The sequence below is a fragment of the Xenia sp. Carnegie-2017 genome, unplaced genomic scaffold (assembly GCF_021976095.1).
Source record: "Xenia sp. Carnegie-2017 unplaced genomic scaffold, XeniaSp_v1 HiC_scaffold_13, whole genome shotgun sequence".
NCBI classification, from domain to species: Eukaryota; Metazoa; Cnidaria; class Anthozoa; order Malacalcyonacea; family Xeniidae; genus Xenia; species Xenia sp. Carnegie-2017.
In genome coordinates this window covers 4,595,086-4,614,191 of record NW_025813436.1, presented here as the reverse complement: position 1 = coordinate 4,614,191, position 19,106 = coordinate 4,595,086, and the positions used below count along the sequence as shown (strand labels likewise).

The following is a 19,106-nucleotide window of genomic DNA, read 5'->3' as shown; positions in this document are numbered from 1 at the left end:
TGAATGGATGGAGGGGAGTTTTGGAAGATAATCAGTAGGATTACCTTTCATTATTTGTATCATCAACGTTTCTGTTCGTTTTTTTCCCTTGCCTTTAAAGTGTTCCGAAAATGTTTAGTTTTATGGAATCTGCGGCAATTTTGTAGCAAATCACCAGTAATTATTCGTTATTCGGACCTTTTGTTGTTTATTTTCTCTTCGTTGCGCAAAAACCGAGTACAGTCTCTGCGATTTAACAAAAAACCCGACGACCTTCAACGACATCGTTTAAAATTGCTGATCAGGTGGAAAGACATTTTTGTTTTTCGCAATGCCTATAAGCAACAGAATAGTAAACAATCATGTCGATTTTTGTAATGGTTATTTTTCATCAACTGTTGCATGCTCCGTGTTACATGAAGTTCAGTTATTGCTCATCAACTGTTGCATGTTCCGTGTTACATGAAGTTCAGTTATTGTTCGTCAACTGTTGCATGTTCCGTGTTACATGAAGTTCAGTTATTGCTCATCAACTGTTGCATGTTCCGTGTTACATGAAGTTCAGTTATTGTTCATCAACTGTTGCATGTTCCGTGTTACATGAAGTTCAGTTATTGCTCATCAACTGTTGCATGTTCCGTGTTACATGAAGTTCAGTTATTGTTCGTCAACTGTTGCATGTTCCGTGTTACATGAAGTTCAGTTATTGCTCATCAACTGTTGCATGTTCCGTGTTACATGAAGTTCAGTTATTGTTCATCAACTGTTGCATGTTCCGTGTTACATGAAGTTCAGTTATTGTTCATCGTCTTTTAATTTAAAGGCTTTCAAGGTCACCCGTCAGCAGAGCGTTAGCGAAGTGGTCATGTTGACGTCACCGCTGACAGCTTTCGAAAGACAACTGTATTACATGACCGCTCAGCATCATTACAACACGGGCTGTCCTGACCTGTCCTTGCAAGTGTTGTTGGATCTTCCTCCCCCAGAAAATGACCCCGTCTCGGTAGGTTTCTGTCATGTACAAATGGTGTGTTTGTTGGATTCACTTGAACACGTTTAACAGTGTGTTTGGGATTTTCTTAGAAAACCGATGGTTCCTCTGTTTCCAGTGAATTTGAGGAGCGTTCTACCGATAGGAACGAGACCATGATCAACACGGGTACATTAAATGTGGACTGGGGAAAGCCACTTACGTCTAGCAATTCGGCTCATGATCGGTCCCAGTCTTTATCTGGGCAACCACATGAAAATAGGCAGAGCAATGCCGATTTTGATTGGTCGCAGCCCGTTTCTCACAAACTTGCTAGCAAGGAAAATAAAGCATCCGATTTTGATTGGTCCCAGCCCGTTTCCGGGACACTTATGACAATTGGGGAAAAAAGCTCAGATGTTGATTGGTCACAGCCTGCTTCTGGCCCTGATAAAATAAGCTTTGATTGGTCGAAACCGATTTCGGGGGTTTTGAATGGCTATGACGAGACTGATACCGACCGGTCTCTACCTTTATCAGGAACAGGTGATGACAATACTTCAAGTGAACAAAATAATGATAATAAAGTCAGTAATGAACTTAATGGTGAGGACTTCCCGGAGGCACGTGCAAAAGGTGGCACGTTACACGCGAAGAAACACGCAGCTATCACGCAGAGGTTGAAGTTCCGCGCGTGTTTGAAATTAGTTGTGGACGAGCTATGTAGCCTACCTCATCACTGCGAGATAAACAATAAAGACTTGAGGTCCACGTTTCAGAGTTGGTTGAAGAAGGAGGTCGATCTCATACATAAAATTTGTGACATTGAACAAGATTACGCGTCTTTCGAATCGTTGATGTCACTGATTGTCACCTCACCTACAACGGACAGAGGTCAGTTCTTCATTGTTTCTCAATTAGACAGGGAAAGCTGCACTGGCGTCAATCTAACGTTAATTGGGCGGGGGAGGGGTGAGGGAGGCATATTCGTATATTTTACTATACCGGGCTGATTTCTTTAGGAAAGGAAATCGCTTTCAAACTACATTAGCCGTGTGTGGCAGTACGTATAAAGATGGTCCTCCTCAATTAAAGTTTGATTTACGCCTGTGGAAACTGTTTCAATAGTACATAATAGTACACAATAGTAAACAATAGTACATAATAGTACATAATTGTACCCAATAGTACATAAGGTTTTGAATTTCAACACCAGATTACTCCTGTTTAAGACAATCAATCGAAGTCATAGTTTTGTTATGGCTCACGTTTCAATAAAAGGAGATCCCTCTTCACTCATATACTAAGTTCAAATGTATAAGGAATCGGTTGAAAATGAAAATTGCTTGGTAAAAACACTAGACTGAAGTATTTAGGGGCTTCGTTTTATCACGAAATCATTGTTGCATTGATCGAGAAACTGAAATAACGTACTTTACAAATACCACTGATGTAGTCTGCCGAAAGACTCTACTTTTATGTTAGAACACCCTTCCTATAAAATCTTAAATGTTTTTCTCTTTATCTGAAGATTCATTCGGTGATCTCGTCAGCGATTCAGCGAACGACAAGAACAACTTTGCGAAAAAGGTCGAGACCTCTGCCCGCCATATCGAATGGCTAAAACAGAACCAACCGTTGTTGAACATCCTTCTGAACTACTGTACCTTACATGGCGCCTCAGGTGGAGATGTTGCGAGTGAGTTCATGCTTCTTTGTAAAGCTAGAAGTGATTCAACCTTTGTTGTAATGTCTTTTTTTAACAAATCAAACTATCAATTTTTGCTATTTTCCAGCAATGAAGCTGGAACTCTTGATACTCATCCACGAAATGGAGCAGCAACGTCACCTCATGTCGCCGCTGTACCTTACGTCCGCCGGCTCATCAATTCCTCCTCTCATTCTTGCAACTATGGTATCGACCTTTTCGCTCGGCGCCAGTCCATTCACCTATCTCTCGGCCATGACGCAAGACATACTGAAGTATCTCACCAAGTTACCAGGCCCCCCCAACCCGACTCAGCCGCTGGAGATGATGTCCGTGTTGCGAAGAGTGACTGCCACGCTCTCGGCATGTGTGTTTCAGAGTCTGATGTGTGGAAACTGTGAAGTTGAACAAAGTATGTCAAGTGAGTGAGTCAAATCAATTCACCGAAAGTGTTCTCACTAATTCTTGTGTTGTAGAGGGGGGAGGGGTCGAACTTTGAAGTTTACCTAAGGGACTATTTCTTCAAGTTACTTCTCCTTATGTCATCCTTTGATTTTGGGAAGATGAACTTGGAAGTTTACCACTAAGAACCCTACTGCTGCCAGCAACTCCTCCTTTATTTGTCATTTGATAGGGGGGGGAGGGGTGGAGTATGGAAGTTTACCAATAAAGGTACTACTACTACCAGCAACTCCTTGTGTTGTCGTTTGATAAGGAAAGGATGAACTTGCAAGTTTACCAATAAGGTTATTACTGCTGCCATCAACTCATCCATGTGTTGTCATTTCATGAAGAAACGGGCGGAGTGGGGATGAGTAAAGTGCATCTATTGGGCAATTACTGCTGCCAGCCCGTCTCATTTGGTAAAAAGGGTTAGAATTAAAGGTATTCGGAAAGGTCACTGTTCTTGCGTATTCCTAAAATTAACAGAGTGGCTATTTTTTCTCTCCAAAAGCTGTAGCAGTGTAGTAACACCGTTAAAGGAGAATTTCAATGCCTGTGCGTTCTTTATAAAAGTTAGCTTTTCCCAGTTCTTAAAGATTTAACCTCAAGCCATCAGTTTAGTAGCTACTGTATGATTCGTTGATTATTCCTTTTTTTTATCGTTGATGTTTTCCTTCAAGGTATTCACAACCCGGAAAACTTTCGTGCGAACGATCTTTTTTCAACCAATAAAGTCAGAACACCAACCTCCTCTCCCAACAAATGGCCAGGTGTTCGCCTACTGCGGTCATTGCTCATTACGGAGGCAAAAGATAATGCCACTAAGTTGAAGGTAGGTATGCGAGATACATGAGTACACAACAGGATGCACACTAGGATAATGTTGGAATTCAGTTGTTATTAGTCTATATCAGTTCATACCGTCACAAGCAGTGTGACCTTTGTCATAATAACTTGAATAAACAAGACGATGCAATTTGGAGTACTTTTTCTGTTATACGTTTATGTTAGCTCAAAATTATCATGTTATTGTGTTGTTTCTTATACAATGTACGATGTATATAGATACTCGCTTTGTACACTTCAGGTTCTCCTCTCGGAAATATGTGTAGCGACCTTCCTGAGCCTTCTTGCGACGGCCTGGAACGAGAGCGATCCAAAACAGTTGTACTGCATCATTTCGAACAGTCTTACCGTTGACATGTGGGGAATCGTTTTTGGTGGCGGATGCAAAGTGATCAAGCAAAGTGCACCGCTGAACAGTGCAGATGAAGACAGCAGGCGTCAGTCATTGCCGATTTCTCAGTCACAAGGTGTGGATTGGGCTGCGAAACGAAGACAGTGGAATTATAAATTACTTCCCCCGAAAAATGTGACAAATAAGACGGAGAAGAAAGTAGAAGACGAGGAGTTTTTACCTCCTCAAATGTCGCTAATGGATTATTTCCAAAGAAAGGTATAATGTTTGTACTGTATTTAGGGGAGGAGGGTATGGTACATATGTAGTCAAAAAGAACTCTTCAGGCTAGTGAGAGGAGGACATGGTACATATGTAGTCAAAAAGAACTCTTCGAGCTAGTGAGAGGAGGACATGGTACATATGTAGTCAAAAAGAACTCTTCAGGCTAGTGAGAGGAGGACATGGTTCATATGTAGTCAAATAGAACTCTTCGGGCTAGTGAGAGGAGGACATGGTACATATGTAGTCAAAAGAACTCTTCGGGCTAGTGAGAGGAGGACATGGTACATATGTAGTCAAAAAGAACTCTTCGAGCTAGTGAGAGGAGGACATGGTACATATGTAGTCAAAAAGAACTCTTCAGGCTAGTGAGAGGAGGACATGGTACATATGTAGTCAAAAGAACTCTTCGGCTAGTGAGAGGACGACATGGTACATATGTAGTCAAAAAGAACTCTTCGAGCTAGTGAGAGGAGGACATGGTACATATGTAGTCAAAAGAACTCTTCAGGCTAGTGAGAGGAGGACATGGTACATATGTAGTCAAAAAGAACTCTTCGGGCTAGTGAGAGGAGGGCATGGTACATATGTAGTCAAAAAGAACTCTTCGGGCTAGTGAGAGGAGGACATGGTACATATGTAGTCAAAAAACTCTTCGAGCTAGTGAGAGGAGGACATGGTACATATGTAGTCAAAAGAACTCTTCAGGCTAGTGAGAGGAGGACATGGTACATATGTAGTCAAAAGAACTCTTCGGGCTAGTGAGAGGAGGGCATGGTACATATGTAGTCAAAAAGAACTCTTCAGGCTAGTGAGAGGAGGGCATGGTACATATGTAGTCAAAAGAACTCTTCGGGCTAGTGAGAGGAGGGCATGGTACATATGAAGTCAAAAGAACTCTTCGGGCTAGTGAGAGAGGGCACATATGTAGTCAAAAAGAACTCTTTGGGCTAGTGAGAGGAGGACATGGTACATATGTAGTCAATAAGAACTCTTCGGGCTAGTGAGAGGAGGATATGATACATATGTAGTCAAAAAGAACTCTTCAGGCTAGTGAGAGGAGGACATGATACATATGTAGTCAAAAAGAACTCTTCAGGCTAGTGAGAGGAGGGCATGGTACATATGTAGTCAAAAAGAACTCTTCAGGCTAGTGAGAGGAGGACATGGTACATATGTAGTCAAAAAGAACTCTTCAGGCTAGTGAGAGGAGGGCATGGTACATATGTAGTCAAAAAGAACTCTTCAGGCTAGTGAGAGGAGGACATGGTTCATATGTAGTCAAAAAGAACTCTTCGGGCTAGTGAGAGGAGGGCATGGTACATATGTAGTCAAAAGAACTCTTCGGGCTAGTGAGAGGAGGACATGGTACATATGTAGTCAAAAAGAACTCTTTAGGCTAGTGAGAGGAGGACATGGTACATATGTAGTCAAAAAGAACTCTTCAGGCTAGTGAGAAGAGGACATGGTACATATGTAGTCAAAAAGAACTCTTCAGGCTAGTGAGAGGAGGGCATGGTACATATGTAGTCAAAAAGAACTCTTCGGGCTAGTGAGAGGAGGGCATGGTACATATGTAGTCAAAAAGAACTCTTCGGGCTAATGATATCGGATAGTTATGTTTGTCATCCGCGCGGAAGATTTTTTAACTTCATCGACGGCGAGCAAACTGGTGCAAAGCTGTAATTAACGCAAGAAGAAGAACAACTAGTTATTGAGTACATTGTTATTTGTATGTTGTGCAACTTATATTTTATGTTTCGGCAGTTTGTCCTATTGCTACTTTGTTCAGCTATTTTCATGCTTTGGTGCGGTTCTTTTTTACTGCTTGCGTATCTACTCCTGCTCAATTTTCGAAGCTTGTTTTTCATGTTCACCGGCGGTAAACAGCTTTTCACGATATTCTATCTTTTAGCCAAACGAGGGAACGACCACATTGTCTCATTACGATAGCGACATGGCGTCTTCGGATTCCGAGGATGAAGAGGAGGATGGAATAGTCGCCTCCGGAGTGAAGAAGAAAAGGGAAAAACCACGTGATCATCTTGATCTTAACTCCTTCAGTTGGACCCTAATGAACTACGCCATCAGTGCTTCAATCTGTCTCGATTTGCATCGTTTCCTTGCAGATGTTGGTCTGGAGGTTACAGGTTGGCTATGAAACGCGTTGCCACGTTGTGGAATAGCGCTCACGGCAAATTTGATGGCACCCCGGGCATGCGCCCCCCCGGGATGTTATTGCAAAGCTCCGGGGATTGAGTAAAATTTTTCATTTTCAGACTTGCCAATGGTCTCGCCTCTCCTGCATTCGGCTGTGAAAATGTTGGATCACTGGAAACAAGTTTTCTATGACAAGTTGAAGAAATGTGATCGTCCAGCGGATGACTACATTCCCTTACATTGTGTCGATAAAGATGACTTTCCTCGCGGTGGACCCACGTTGATAAAATACAAAGCTCTCATCGATCCCAACAATACACCATTCAGGTAATCTTGCGGTCCAGTGACCTAGAATCCAATCTCCTAGATATCTGACGCCGTCAAAATTCTATAGCTACGAGCGAGGCAAGCCGCCATCTTGAAAGATAGCAAAACTGACGATATTTACGACTAATCGCTGCTTTTCCTGAATTGATGTACAGCTGCAAAGTTAGTAGTCGAGGTTTAGTTTTTAAAATGTTTGATAAGATTGGTTTTAAAACTTTCTTTTAGCTTGTTTTTCATTTTGCGTTTTACATTTGCCACCTTTCAAGATGGCGTCCTACACGTTAGTTAGACGTCTGGGGGATTGGGTTCTAAATCATTGTTGCGGTCACGTTGTCTTCACGTGAATGGGTAATGGTTTTGCATGTTTCCCCTTTTCGCGGTCGGAAAACAAGTGCCGTGAACAGTGTGGTAAACCGCCTGCACAAGTTTGATCTTGGTATGAAAATTTGAGATTATTAGCTTTATTGCCTGACTTAGCCGAAATTCTGTAGTTGCGTGTGATGCATGTTTAACGGTTTATGAAAAATGAAGCGAAAATCTTTCGCTCTCCGCAAAGTCATTGAGTTCTATGAGATCTTACATTTATGAAATAGAAAACGTTTTCCGAGTTTCTGTAGCGTTATGTCAACACGCGGGAAAGTTTGGGAGAAATGTGAAATTGCGTGGTTCGACTGGTCAATAAAATACCCCCTTCTCCGAACTTGTCCATCTTTGTCCATCTTCCTCCCTTTTTGCCACGATTCGATTCTTGCTTTAGGTCGACGAGCTCGACAGCGATTCCTGCAAAACGATTATGGCATACTTTGGTGACGAAAGAACAATTGCAAAAAGTGTTCCTCGATTTTGCCTTCCCCAGAAATAGTCTCAAGACGGAACAACACGCTGGCGTTGTAAGTGTATTTGATCATATATACTCCCGGTACTCCCCACTATCCATTCCCCGAAATCGTCGTTTCGCCTTTTCGAAAATGCCCGAATGCTCCAACAGTAACAGTTGCCAAAGAAGTTTATATTTGTAGATGTAGATCGTGCAGGTCAGCGGAGTTCCTAGAAGGACTGTTGGTGGTGGTGTTGATAAGGTTGTCGAAATGTCGGTGAACACCAACAGACCTCGAGACTCTACTGAACTTCACCTCCAACATTTCCGAACATGTGATGATGCTCTAAACCCAATCACTTTACGAAGTGTTTTACAAATAAATCTTTCAAACTTTTCTCACTACTTTTTCAACTATATCAAATTCTTAAAACAATACCTGTCGCCGAAAATACGATTGTTGGGAAACCAAACACCCACTTTAGCTGTTTGGCGTTTTGGTCGTTGTCAACTGCTACAACTCCGCACTGGGTTGTAAATGTGTCGAGTCGGGTACTTCATGTAAGGTCTTTACAAACTTGTGTTACAAGCAGGTTCGTACGAAACTCGAATCTCTTTCGATGTCCTTGAATTTCAATTGTAAAATTCGAGGTCTTGAATACACTTGAATTTATTAAGATGTGCTTGAAAGTGCTTGAATTCAAATTTTTTCGATCGAAATTTCGTAAACATGTCATCGCTCAAATTTCTTGTCAAATTTAGAGTTGGAATTGTATCTTAACCCTTTATTGCAAAAAAGTAACTCGTTTGCTAAAGGGTTGATGTCAGAATTTCGAAGCGACCAACTAACATGGCAGCTTTCAAGTCATGTGAAAACAGACCCTTTACTCGATTCATTAGAAACAGTTCTTTTGATGTTTTCTTAATTTAGATGTGTATTGTGTGCAATTCAACCTCTTCCTGGTTTATAAGTTTTTCAAAATGTGTCCTTGAAAGTCCTTACTTGAAAGTCCTTACTTGAAAGTCCTTACTTGAAAGTCCTTACTTGAAAGTCCTTACTTGAAAGTCCTTACTTGAAAGTCCTTACTTGAAAGTTCTTACTTGAAAGTCCTTACTTGAAAGTCCTTACTTGAAAGTCCTTACTTGAAAGTCCTTACTTGAAAGTCCTTACTTGAAAGTCCTTACTTGAAAGTCCTTACTTGAAAGTCCTTACTTGAAAGTCCTTACTTGAAAGTCCTTACTTGAAAGTCCTTACTTGAAAGTCCTTACTTGAAAGTCCTTACTTGAAAGTTCTTACAACTACTTTAGAATTGTACGAACATTGTACCAGGTTTTTTAATTTAGCTGCTTCTGCGCCCAACACAACTGACACATGTGTGAATGAACTTTAGTTTCATGAAGAATCTTATTTATTTTTGAGTACTTTAAACAATGCGGTGCGTTACAGGTCGACGAAGAACGCACAGACGAGAACGAAGCGACAGTTTTATACAAAGACAGCGAGGCGATCAACTCGTTTTGCGTCAGCAAGACGATGGCGATGCGTGTTGTCGTGGCAACGATGCGTGACGTGCATGAATTGGATATTTCGAACGCGATGAAAATGCCGCGCGCATTTTACGTTGACGAATTTATCTCCGATTCTGAGAACAGAAAAAGGTAACTATCAATACTTCAAGTAGGCGAATTATAAATCAATCTAATGGGCACTTGGAATTAAGATTGAAATCCAGTAGGGTATACGATGATGTTTATGAATTAAATGGCATGCTTGCCTTACAATAGATAGTTGAACGGTGACCGTAGATTTCTTCTCTGTGGAATCCAATTGTCTTTTATTATAATCTGTAGTGACCAAGAAGAATACACCATGGTCTACACTGGAACAGATACGGCAAAACCCGTCGACCATAATATTGGAATATCTGCTCAATCTGGGGTCGCCTCATCTGTGGTACGAGAACAGTTGATATAGTGTGGCCGTACGCGCAATTTTTTCCACCAGATTTTGTTTGACGAGCTCTCCCACCTTTATATAGTTGCAACGTTCAGAACAGGGGAGAGTGTATAAGCTCATCAGACCTAATCTTTTAAAAAAATTTGCACATATGGTCACACCGAGTGATATTTATTCGTCGTAAATAAGAAATACGGAGGGTTTAACAGCTCTTACATTTCGTATGTTCTCATCGAGTTCAAGGGCTAGAAAGTCGCATACATTCTCAAAGCTCGGTGCTCTGGAAAGGTTTGGTACCCCACACACACATAATGCGACCTTTGCCATTTAAACCCAAAGCGTTCTTTCAGACTTTCGCTGATTTGTGTGTTGCAAGTTGTTCGATTATAACGCGGGTGGGAGATTCTTTGCTCATCAAACCGAATCTAGTAAACTGAAAATGCACATTTCGCCATGCTGGTGTTTGTATTGCAACGTCGACAATTGTCGTCTCTTTGTAACGATGTAGTGCTGTTTTTTTCAGATGTTCAGAAGGAATGTTTCCGGTATCAAAAGACTCGAAGAACATCCCAACTTGCCTTATTGTACGTATCGACTGAGGTGAATCCCCCCCCGCACCCCTGCCTTCACTCAGTTTATCTAAATCATCCCCCGGAATGAAAATTTACGGAGTTGTGTTTCCCGATTTGATGAAGATTTGAAATGATGAAGATTTTTGATATTTCACTCTCTTGAATTGGCAGATTTAGCCGGCGGCCACGATGGAAGTCTGCGCATCTGGGAGCTTGGGCACGAGCATGAGATAGCGACGTATCGCGAAAGCGGGAAATATCAACGCGTCACGAAAGTTCATTTTAGTCAACACGGTGGAAAGGTGAAATGCTTGTGTTTAATTTCTGCTTCGTGTGGCTACATTTTTTTTATTTATCGAAATCTTATTGATCATAGGCTTGTTGTTCAAACGTTTTCTTTTCTATTCGTAATATTTGTTGGTTTTGAACTTCGTCTGAATATGTGTTGAACTCTACATCTTTTAAAACTTGGTGATAACAATTTCGGTAACTGTTGCAACATACAATATTATGTACATGCGTAAATCGTTTCGAGAAAACTGCTCTTTGTACGACTTGCTGCGAACAGGAAAACGAATTGTTTCTCTCACCAATACAAGCGTACGGAACCGATTAATGAAGTATTCGTTCATGAAATTTTTAAATCGTGTATCTTTTCTTTTCATTTTACGTAGTTTGGCGTAATCGATTTCGGTGGACAGCTTTCTCTCCATCAGTGTATGAACACATCGCGAACTGCAGCTATTACAGTAAGTGGTGATCTCGTTCCCAGGCCCTTTTTCCTCCTCTGGGTTTCAAGAAACACATGAGTTTGACGAAGTGATTCAGCTTCCGTACAAAATTATAAAGAACTAAAGACTGATTTTTAAAATTATTTTCAATGTCTATGATTGCTATCCAGAGGCGTAGCGAGAACGTTAATTGGGGGGGGGGGAGTAAATAAAATTTCAAAAGAAATCAGTAGGACACAACTGAATATATAAATATACACCACCCCCCTCAATTAACGTTCTAGCTACGCCTCTGTTGCTATCTCTATTATCTCTTCGATTTCATGTTGGCCATTGACCCAACTTTTTCGCTCCCTAACGAGAATTGATGAACGTTCCGAGTAACTAAAACAGACTTCAGCTTTCTTGTTTTATATTTGTCGAGCGAAAACACGAATCAAATGGAAAACGTTTTTTAACGACGTATATTTTTACTTGCACGGAAATCTGGTTTTATATTTGTCGAGCAAAAACACGAATCAAATGAAAAACGATTTTTAACGACGTATATTTTTACTTGCACGGAAATAAGAATACTGCCTTAAAGCATGTACAGCATATGATATGTTTGCTGAAAGGTTTCCCGCGCTTTATTTACGTATTTATCGACGGACTTCCATGGTGGTCTTAGTTAAATTTTTATGTTTTATTTTTGTATCGTTTAGACTTTGAAATGCCACAACAAACAAGGCAACGATTTTGCTTTCCTTGGATCCACAAGCCTCCTCGCCACGGCAGGATACTCGAGTGACGGAAAGTGAGTAGTTTCGTGTTTTATTCTTAAATATCTTAAATATGTTAAATGTTTAATAATGTTAAATATTAAATATGTTTTATTCTATATGTTACTATCAAGTTGTCATACAACTTGGGAATAAACAATTTAATGAAATATACCAAATTACAAATTATTATTTTCAAGTTACGTTAAGGACCGTTTGGTCCCACGTGCAACATTCAACAACAACAATTTGTCTTTTACTCTAACTAAACAACAACACCCTTTCAAACGTCACTTCCTGCTCCCCATTCCGTCCAAAGTGGCAAATCATACGGTAGCCACACTATAGTTCACCTTGGCGAAATTATACACGTTTATCTTCAGGAGCAGATTCAAGGTCTTACGTATTCATTGCTTTCTTTTTTAGCAATGCCTGTCTTTGGGATACACTTCTACCACAAGCATCTTCTTTAGTACATGGTATGTAATTCTTAACTGTCTCAATGCACTGAGAGAAGTAGTGTCTCCGAACTGTGTGGAACGGTTTTTAAAAACAAAGAACGAGAACAGACTTCAGGCTGTATAATATAATCTAAGATAACATTTGTCAATGTGAGTGATGAATAAACAACAGAGTACAAGAATTGTCTCAAATATAAACTAAGATAACATTTGTCAGTGTAGGTAGTAATGAATAAACAACGGAGAACAAGAATTGTTTCAAATATAAACTAAGATAACATGTGTCAGTGTAGGTAGTGATGAATAAACAACAGAGAACGAGAATTGTCTCAAATATAAACTAAGATAACATGTGTCAGTGTAGGTAGTGATGAATAAACAACAGAGAACAAGAATTGTCTCAAATATAAACTAAGATAACGTGTGTCAGTGTAGGTAGTGATGAATGAACAACAGAGAACGAGAACAGTCTTTACACTACCTAAAATATAAACTAAGATAACGTGTGTCAATGTTGGTAGTGATGAATGAACAACATAGCTCAAGAACTATTTTTACACTACCTAAAATATAAACTAAGATAACGTTTGTCAGTGTAGATAGTGATGAATGAACAACAGAGAACAAGAACTGTCTTTACACTACTTAAAATATAAACAAAGATAATATGTGTCAGTGTAGGTAGTGATGAATGAACAAATCTAGAGATATTGTACAATAAAATTTTCAATGTTTAGGTTTCAACTGTCACGAAAGTGGATCCCTTTGTGTCGCTTACGTTCCGTGTAAAAGATTATTACTATCTGGGGGTCGCAAGGGTGATGTTTGTATCCTTTTTGCCGCTTACAGGGGTTTGTCACTTGTCTTAAACAGTGGCAACTATCTCGAGTAAATGAGACATATTTTAACATCGAGAATTTTTCAGTGACAGTGAAGTTTTCGTTCTTAACATTCGCCAAGGTATATTTGATTTAAGACAACGACAACACATGCAAACGTTTACTGCGCATGACAGTGACGTCAAAAGTATCGCAGTTGACGAAAGCGGGGAGTTCTTCGTAACGGGATCCTTAGATGGGGACATTAAGGCAAGCGTCTTTCTTGTTGTCATTTACTGTCAAATGTCATTTACCATCAATTATTGTTGTCATAACTTGGTGAACACGGGAGACGGTTGCACTAAGCTTGGATAGCGCTCTCCTTTTGGATGGTAAAATTTTCAAACTTGTAAAAAAAGTGTTTATGTTTTCGTTACAACAAAGAAATTTAATCTTAGAAGCAAAATTTTATTTCAGCGATTGCTCAGTTCAAATTTTATATTTTGCATTTATAAAAGGTTTTTTAGACATTTGAAAAAATTTGCTCTCGAATGAATTAGCTCTCCTTATCGAGGCTTCGTACAACCGGCCCCTCATCTCTAGGTTTTAAAACCTGTTGAACTCTGGGTTATAGTTTGCCGTACCTTGTAATCTACACAACGAAATAACAAGGAAAAGATGTCGGATGATGTCTGGTTTATTGTTGGTTTTGTTTGGGTTATAAACTTTCCCAATCTTTAACTTGAAAAAGCTTACGTTATTATGCTTTTTTTGTGCGATTTCCTTTACACATATTGACAGTATGTGAACAATTGCCAACGAAACACTTATTGTTGGTATTCAGCTCCCCCTCTCCCCCAAAAATTACCTCCCTTCCTTTTTTGAAGGCAGAAAAATTTACGTCACCGTTCTTGATGGATTATTATTTTACTGATTAATCAAGAACGGTGACTTAAATTTTTGATTAGTATTTTACCATTAATAATTATTTCACTGCCCCTCAATGCAAACCTCAGCATGTTTTAGTTTTTATTGTAAAATAAAAACAATAAAACGCGCGCTCCGATTGGTGCATAGCTGAGTTTGCGTTAGCTTGTGCAAACCGATCTGAGCTCAACCGATCAAATCGATCTGGATTGATTATAGAGGAATGACTAGAGTTAAAGCGTTTGTTTTAATGTATCTGTTACGCATTGTTGTTATTGTGTTATATAAAAAATAAAAAATGTTTTTCGTGTTTTCACTGGCTTATGCGAACACAGTAAACATGTTTTAGTTCTAAAGTAAAGCATAAATATAGAATAAGCTCCTATTCTCTACGGGTGTGCGTTGTTCTCTACCATACACTATTATGAAAACGGTTTAAGTTTTCAGACAGTGTGCACAAAGTAAAATTTTGAAAGTCTTCCATTCCCCAAAATCGCCACACATACACAGTGTTTTATGCAATGACCTGTTGTTAGGTAATGAGAAAAAAACGAAATCATCTTTCGCATTTTTTCAGGTTTGGAGTCTCCATTCTCATAAAGAGCTTCTCTCATATCCTAACGAGCACGGGAGAAGCAATTATCAATTGATTAAACTCGGCACCCAAGGCGTCCCACGCGTCAGCCTGCAACCAGGCGGTCAATTGTTTTCATGTGGAGGTGACGGTACACTAAAATTTCGGCAGTTGCCCCTAACGGATCTGATCGTAAATTCACCATTTTGAAATGTCGTACGTAGGTGAAGAACACTGAACTGAATATATAACTGATTGGCTACATTTTGACAAACATGACTGTACTTGCTCGTGAAGTCATATTTCACCTTCAAACACGCATGTCCCGAGGTCAAGTCCCATTTTTTTCCGGCAGTGCGCGAAAAGATTGAGACTGGTGGAATTGCTCGCTCAAGTTTTGACGTGAGATAGCCTTCCAGTTGTATTCAGTTCAGTGGTTAAGAATGATGTTATTGACAGACGCATCGATATTAATAATGAATGAAGTAACGTCGTGGTATGATTTATTTAAAAAAAAACTCTTATCGAAATCTTAATATTTAATCGCAGCACAATAAAATGACCGATTTCTCAAAATAAATACTTTCTAGTCACATTCCCAGGTGCGCCGTCGCGCCAGATCATTGACGCAATCTTAGCGATTGCTTGTCTTAACGATTGCTTGTTCGCAAGATATCTTTCCAATTCTTGCCAAGATAGACTCGACAATGTCCAAAGTCAGATAAGCAGATTTCATCGACTCCAAATGCTCGGCAGGTGTACCTGCGCCCAGGTGACTTCCATCCGCCGTAGTGACATCGAAAGCGGTCACGTGCGAGTTGTTTTCTGGAACCAAACCCTTCCCACGACCTTCCTCGTTTTCTCGAATCAAAGCGTTTATACCTTTCTTGCTGAATTGAACGACATCTCTTAACTGTTTCAAATACGTCGCTTCGATCCTCGTAAAGTGAGTGCGAATCTCTGTTCGGTTTTCGGCGTCTCTTATCAGCAAGAATCGAAGTAGATTCAACGCGGATAATACTCTATTGCTCTCTTGTACTATACCGAACTCGGATTCCATTGATTTTGGCGAAATCTTAAAGATATCATCAAGAAGGAAAGTACTCAAACTTCTGCCAAGAAACCACGATACGCCGTCCACTCGTAAAGATTTGTCGATTTCCTCTTTGAGGATTAGGGTTAGCAGTTCAGCGAATCCGGATTGGATCTCTCCGTGATATAATGTCCTAAGCAGCCTGTACTTTCCCCTAATTGTTAAGGCATCAACGATTTTTCGAAATCCTTTCAGAGCCTCTCGCCTTATAACTTGCTCATCGTTATGCAGCATAATATTTCTCAAATTGACGACCGTGCCCAGGAAATTCTTATCATCTATGTAGGCATAGCCGATGGTGTTCTCCTCGACCGAGTTCAAAACCGATTCTAGCAAACAAAGACCTTTCGAGAGCACTGCGGTTCGCCTGCTCGAAGTCAGCGCGTTCATGTACACAATGTTTGTATCCAACGCGTACTTTGCCGTTGTCACTTGAGGTAAACAGAAGCAACCTATGCCAAGAATATATATCAAGAATGCAAGACAACCCAGCCCGACTATCGATAAGTCATCATTCCCCACGCCGTCTTCATCGTCTTCATCCGTCCACCTCTCTTTCAACTTTTTTTCTTTTCGAAATCCGAACTCCAAAAGACGTTGCAAACTTCCATTTTCAAGCAAACTTAGAGAGTCGACGATTTCGGTTGATATTTCGTGACTCTTCGTCGAAACGACGCCTCGCGATTCCTCCCGATCGATATTCAACTCGAGTAAAGAAATCGGGCATTCCAAAAGGTATACGAGAAATCGTAACAGAGCATTTTCCACGTTTTTGTCATCTCGAGATTTTGCCGCAGTCAAAAGCTTGTCGCGAGTTTTCGTCAACACGACTCGGACGAATTTCAAAATTGCTACGAGAATGTCTATGAAGTCGCTAGGCCTATCCGTACTTTGCAGATTTTGTTGAATGGACGAGAGGAAGTTGGTCAGTATCATGCTGATTTTCCCTCTCAGTCGGCCGAAAGGCTCCCTGATCAGATTCAATAGCAGCTCAAACTTTGGAAAAGATGGTTTATCAGTAAAAAGTTCATTTAAACTTAAGCATATTTCTCGTGCATTACCCGATTTACAGACAAGATATAGCAAATGCTCGTGCTTTCCGTAGTCAAAGGAGTTCCTACAGTCATCGGGAATGACCTGAAAGATTATTTTCACTAAATCCCAAGCTGCAAAACACAACAAACCCCAATTTCTAGGAGTGTTCAAGAAAGTTAACAAGACGTCGAGTTGTCCTACTTCGAGGCTCTCGCGAGCGGCAATCAAAAAGAAATTGCTGTCGTTTCCTTTATCGTAGTGCTGAAATGCTTCTTCCAGTTTAGTTTTTGCGTCGTTGTTTGGGCTGTTTCGCTCAACATGATTCATTTTCACAATAAAGTTGATCACTGATCACCGTCGTCTTTTGACCGCCATCTTGGATTCTTTTGGCAACTTGATTGGATTTCAATCGTTCAGAAGTTAGTGGGAAATATGACAATGACAGTGAACAACCGAGTAGTGGTAGGTTTCTGTTTTTCACTTTTGAAACTTTTTGCTTTTAAAATTTGAAATTATTGGCTCTAGTTTATTTCCCACATGTATTAATGTTCCATTTGATTATACATATCATTTACACAACTATGCATTTTGTAAATGAATCACGTGGTCACCATGGAAATTCCTGGTATCCTGCAAATTTGTTGAATATCATTCTGAACGATCTGTTTTCTGTCTGAGAAAATTTAACTAGTAAAATTAACTTTTTCCCATCTGATTTGTAACGTTTCCGTGAATTACTTTTAACTGAAATGATGTAAAACTTCTCGGGCAAGTGGCTGGCTAGCACATGCTTGTGATGTCTGACGAGCTGAGAAAGGCAGAGAAGCTTGTTCAAATTGCCTGTACAATGGGGTACACATCTTTGAACTTGAGTCACCAAAATTTGACTATTTTGCCATCTTCCATCAGCAGGCTGATAAAACTGAAGGTACTAATGCTAAATGATAACAACATAATCATGCCTCCGGGGGAACTGGTGTCGTTAACCAATCTCGAACACCTTTTGCTTGACCATAATCAACTAACGATGCTACCCACTGGATTTGGTGAACTAATGAATCTCATAGTACTTTCATTAAGTCACAACAATCTAGCATTCCTTCCTTCAGAAATTGGAAAACTGAATCACCTCTCTGAGCTTTGGCTCGTTAACGTTCAATTGATTGCATTACCGGAAGAAATATGCTTACTGAAAAAGTTAATCAAACTTGGTGTTGGAGAGAACTTGTTGAGTGGTTTGCCCGAAAACTTTTCCTATCTTCAAGCTTTGGAATGGTTAAGCTTAAGGAAGAATCAAATCACAAGCCTGCCAAATGATCTGCACCAACTGAAGCATTTGACTTTTGTTGATGTTTCAGAAAACAGACTACAGCACATTCCTAATTCATTGCAAAGATCAAAAAGCCTTAGTTATTTGAAGCTGTCACACAACAATCTTTCCATAAGACCAGGTGATTTTTCCAAAGGATTTCCCAGCCTGCACAAGCTGGACTTAAGACACACGAATGTGGAAACTTTGCCCAAAGGAAGCCTGAAATTTGAGGTGTTGTTGTCTAATGCAGGCTTCGATGACATGAAATGTAAACCATGTTGAATAAGGTGTATTAAAGACTGATCATGAGTTTCCAAAAAGGCTGTACTTTTTTCAAAAGATAGTTCTGTTGATATTTGAGTGTTTTATTGTGATCAGGAAATACAAATACAAAAAATACTTACACAAATAATACAGAAAATACTTATAGTTCATGGGTTCCCTAACAAAACACTTATGCTCCCAGCAAATAGTACTTCATACAGTAATAACATAGCGCGTACTATTACGTAATGATTCAATACTTCCGATAACTAATAAGTTCCCAGGACATTTGCTGTTTTCAAAAAAGTTTAAAAACACTACGTGATTTGCTTCCCACTACGGAATGTCCAGCTGACGCTTTTCACATTAAAACACAAACAAAGTAATTTGATAATGTAGCCATACATAGTAACTAATGATGTTTATTTTAAACAGGTTTGCTAAAGTTAGTAACGAGAACGTATTTAAACAAACATGAGAACGTATTTGCCGAAGATAACAAATTTCTGTCAACAGAGGTCTATTTTTATGTTTTCTTGGCGCACACGCCATTTGACCCTTGGATTTTATAAATCAAATGCGTTCAAAACCATAACATAGAAAGCATACTCCTTTTTTCGCAAAAGCGGTTAGCGGTAGTTTGCAATTGCCTGATATGCCAGATGGTAATAATGAATCAATGGTCGTGTTTTCGTAACGTTTGTTGTTTTGCTTTTGGTTCGAGTGACAATCGTTGG

At 39.8% G+C, this 19,106-nt stretch overlaps 3 protein-coding genes across 5 annotated transcripts in view; 2 read left to right on the top strand and 1 right to left on the bottom strand.

The window, feature by feature from the left end:
• LOC124450955 (dmX-like protein 1) overlaps positions 1-15,245 on the top strand; it is a 31,117-nt gene extending 15,872 nt beyond the window's left edge. The window contains exons 19-37 of one of the 2 annotated variants that reach the window (XM_047001621.1): positions 803-982; positions 1,063-1,843; positions 2,481-2,648; positions 2,746-3,069; positions 3,782-3,933; positions 4,189-4,557; positions 6,476-6,710; positions 6,840-7,047; positions 7,805-7,937; positions 9,312-9,523; positions 9,716-9,818; positions 10,345-10,405; positions 10,565-10,695; positions 11,068-11,142; positions 11,829-11,920; positions 12,312-12,364; positions 13,084-13,173; positions 13,307-13,434; positions 14,669-15,245. In XM_047001621.1, coding sequence (XP_046857577.1) covers positions 803-982; positions 1,063-1,843; positions 2,481-2,648; positions 2,746-3,069; positions 3,782-3,933; positions 4,189-4,557; positions 6,476-6,710; positions 6,840-7,047; positions 7,805-7,937; positions 9,312-9,523; positions 9,716-9,818; positions 10,345-10,405; positions 10,565-10,695; positions 11,068-11,142; positions 11,829-11,920; positions 12,312-12,364; positions 13,084-13,173; positions 13,307-13,434; positions 14,669-14,875 — 3,702 coding nt within the window. In that variant the 3' untranslated portion in view covers positions 14,876-15,245. Of the gene's footprint in view, positions 1-802; positions 983-1,062; positions 1,844-2,480; positions 2,649-2,745; positions 3,079-3,781; positions 3,934-4,188; positions 4,558-6,475; positions 6,711-6,839; positions 7,048-7,804; positions 7,938-9,311; positions 9,524-9,715; positions 9,819-10,344; positions 10,406-10,564; positions 10,696-11,067; positions 11,143-11,828; positions 11,921-12,311; positions 12,365-13,083; positions 13,174-13,306; positions 13,435-14,668 lie in introns of both variants that reach the window. The other variant, XM_047001612.1, reaches the window with a different exon arrangement.
• LOC124450969 (glomulin-like) lies at positions 15,152-17,188 on the bottom strand. 2 transcript variants are annotated; one of them, XM_047001627.1, is made up of 2 exons: positions 16,995-17,188; positions 15,152-16,924 (listed from the first exon to the last, which is right to left on the bottom strand). In XM_047001627.1, exon 2 carries the CDS (start codon positions 16,692-16,694, stop codon positions 15,300-15,302), a length of 1,395 nt encoding a protein of 464 aa, XP_046857583.1. In that variant the 5' UTR covers positions 16,695-16,924; positions 16,995-17,188; the 3' UTR covers positions 15,152-15,299. The 2 variants fall into 2 exon arrangements, with proteins under 2 accessions (XP_046857583.1, XP_046857580.1); XM_047001624.1 differs by having other exon boundaries at positions 15,152-17,174.
• On the top strand, positions 17,156-18,425 carry LOC124451081 (leucine-rich repeat-containing protein 1-like). Its single transcript, XM_047001716.1, has one exon. It carries the CDS (start codon positions 17,581-17,583, stop codon positions 18,385-18,387), a length of 807 nt encoding a protein of 268 aa, XP_046857672.1. The 5' UTR covers positions 17,156-17,580; the 3' UTR covers positions 18,388-18,425.
• The last annotated feature ends 681 nt before the right edge of the window (positions 18,426-19,106 follow it).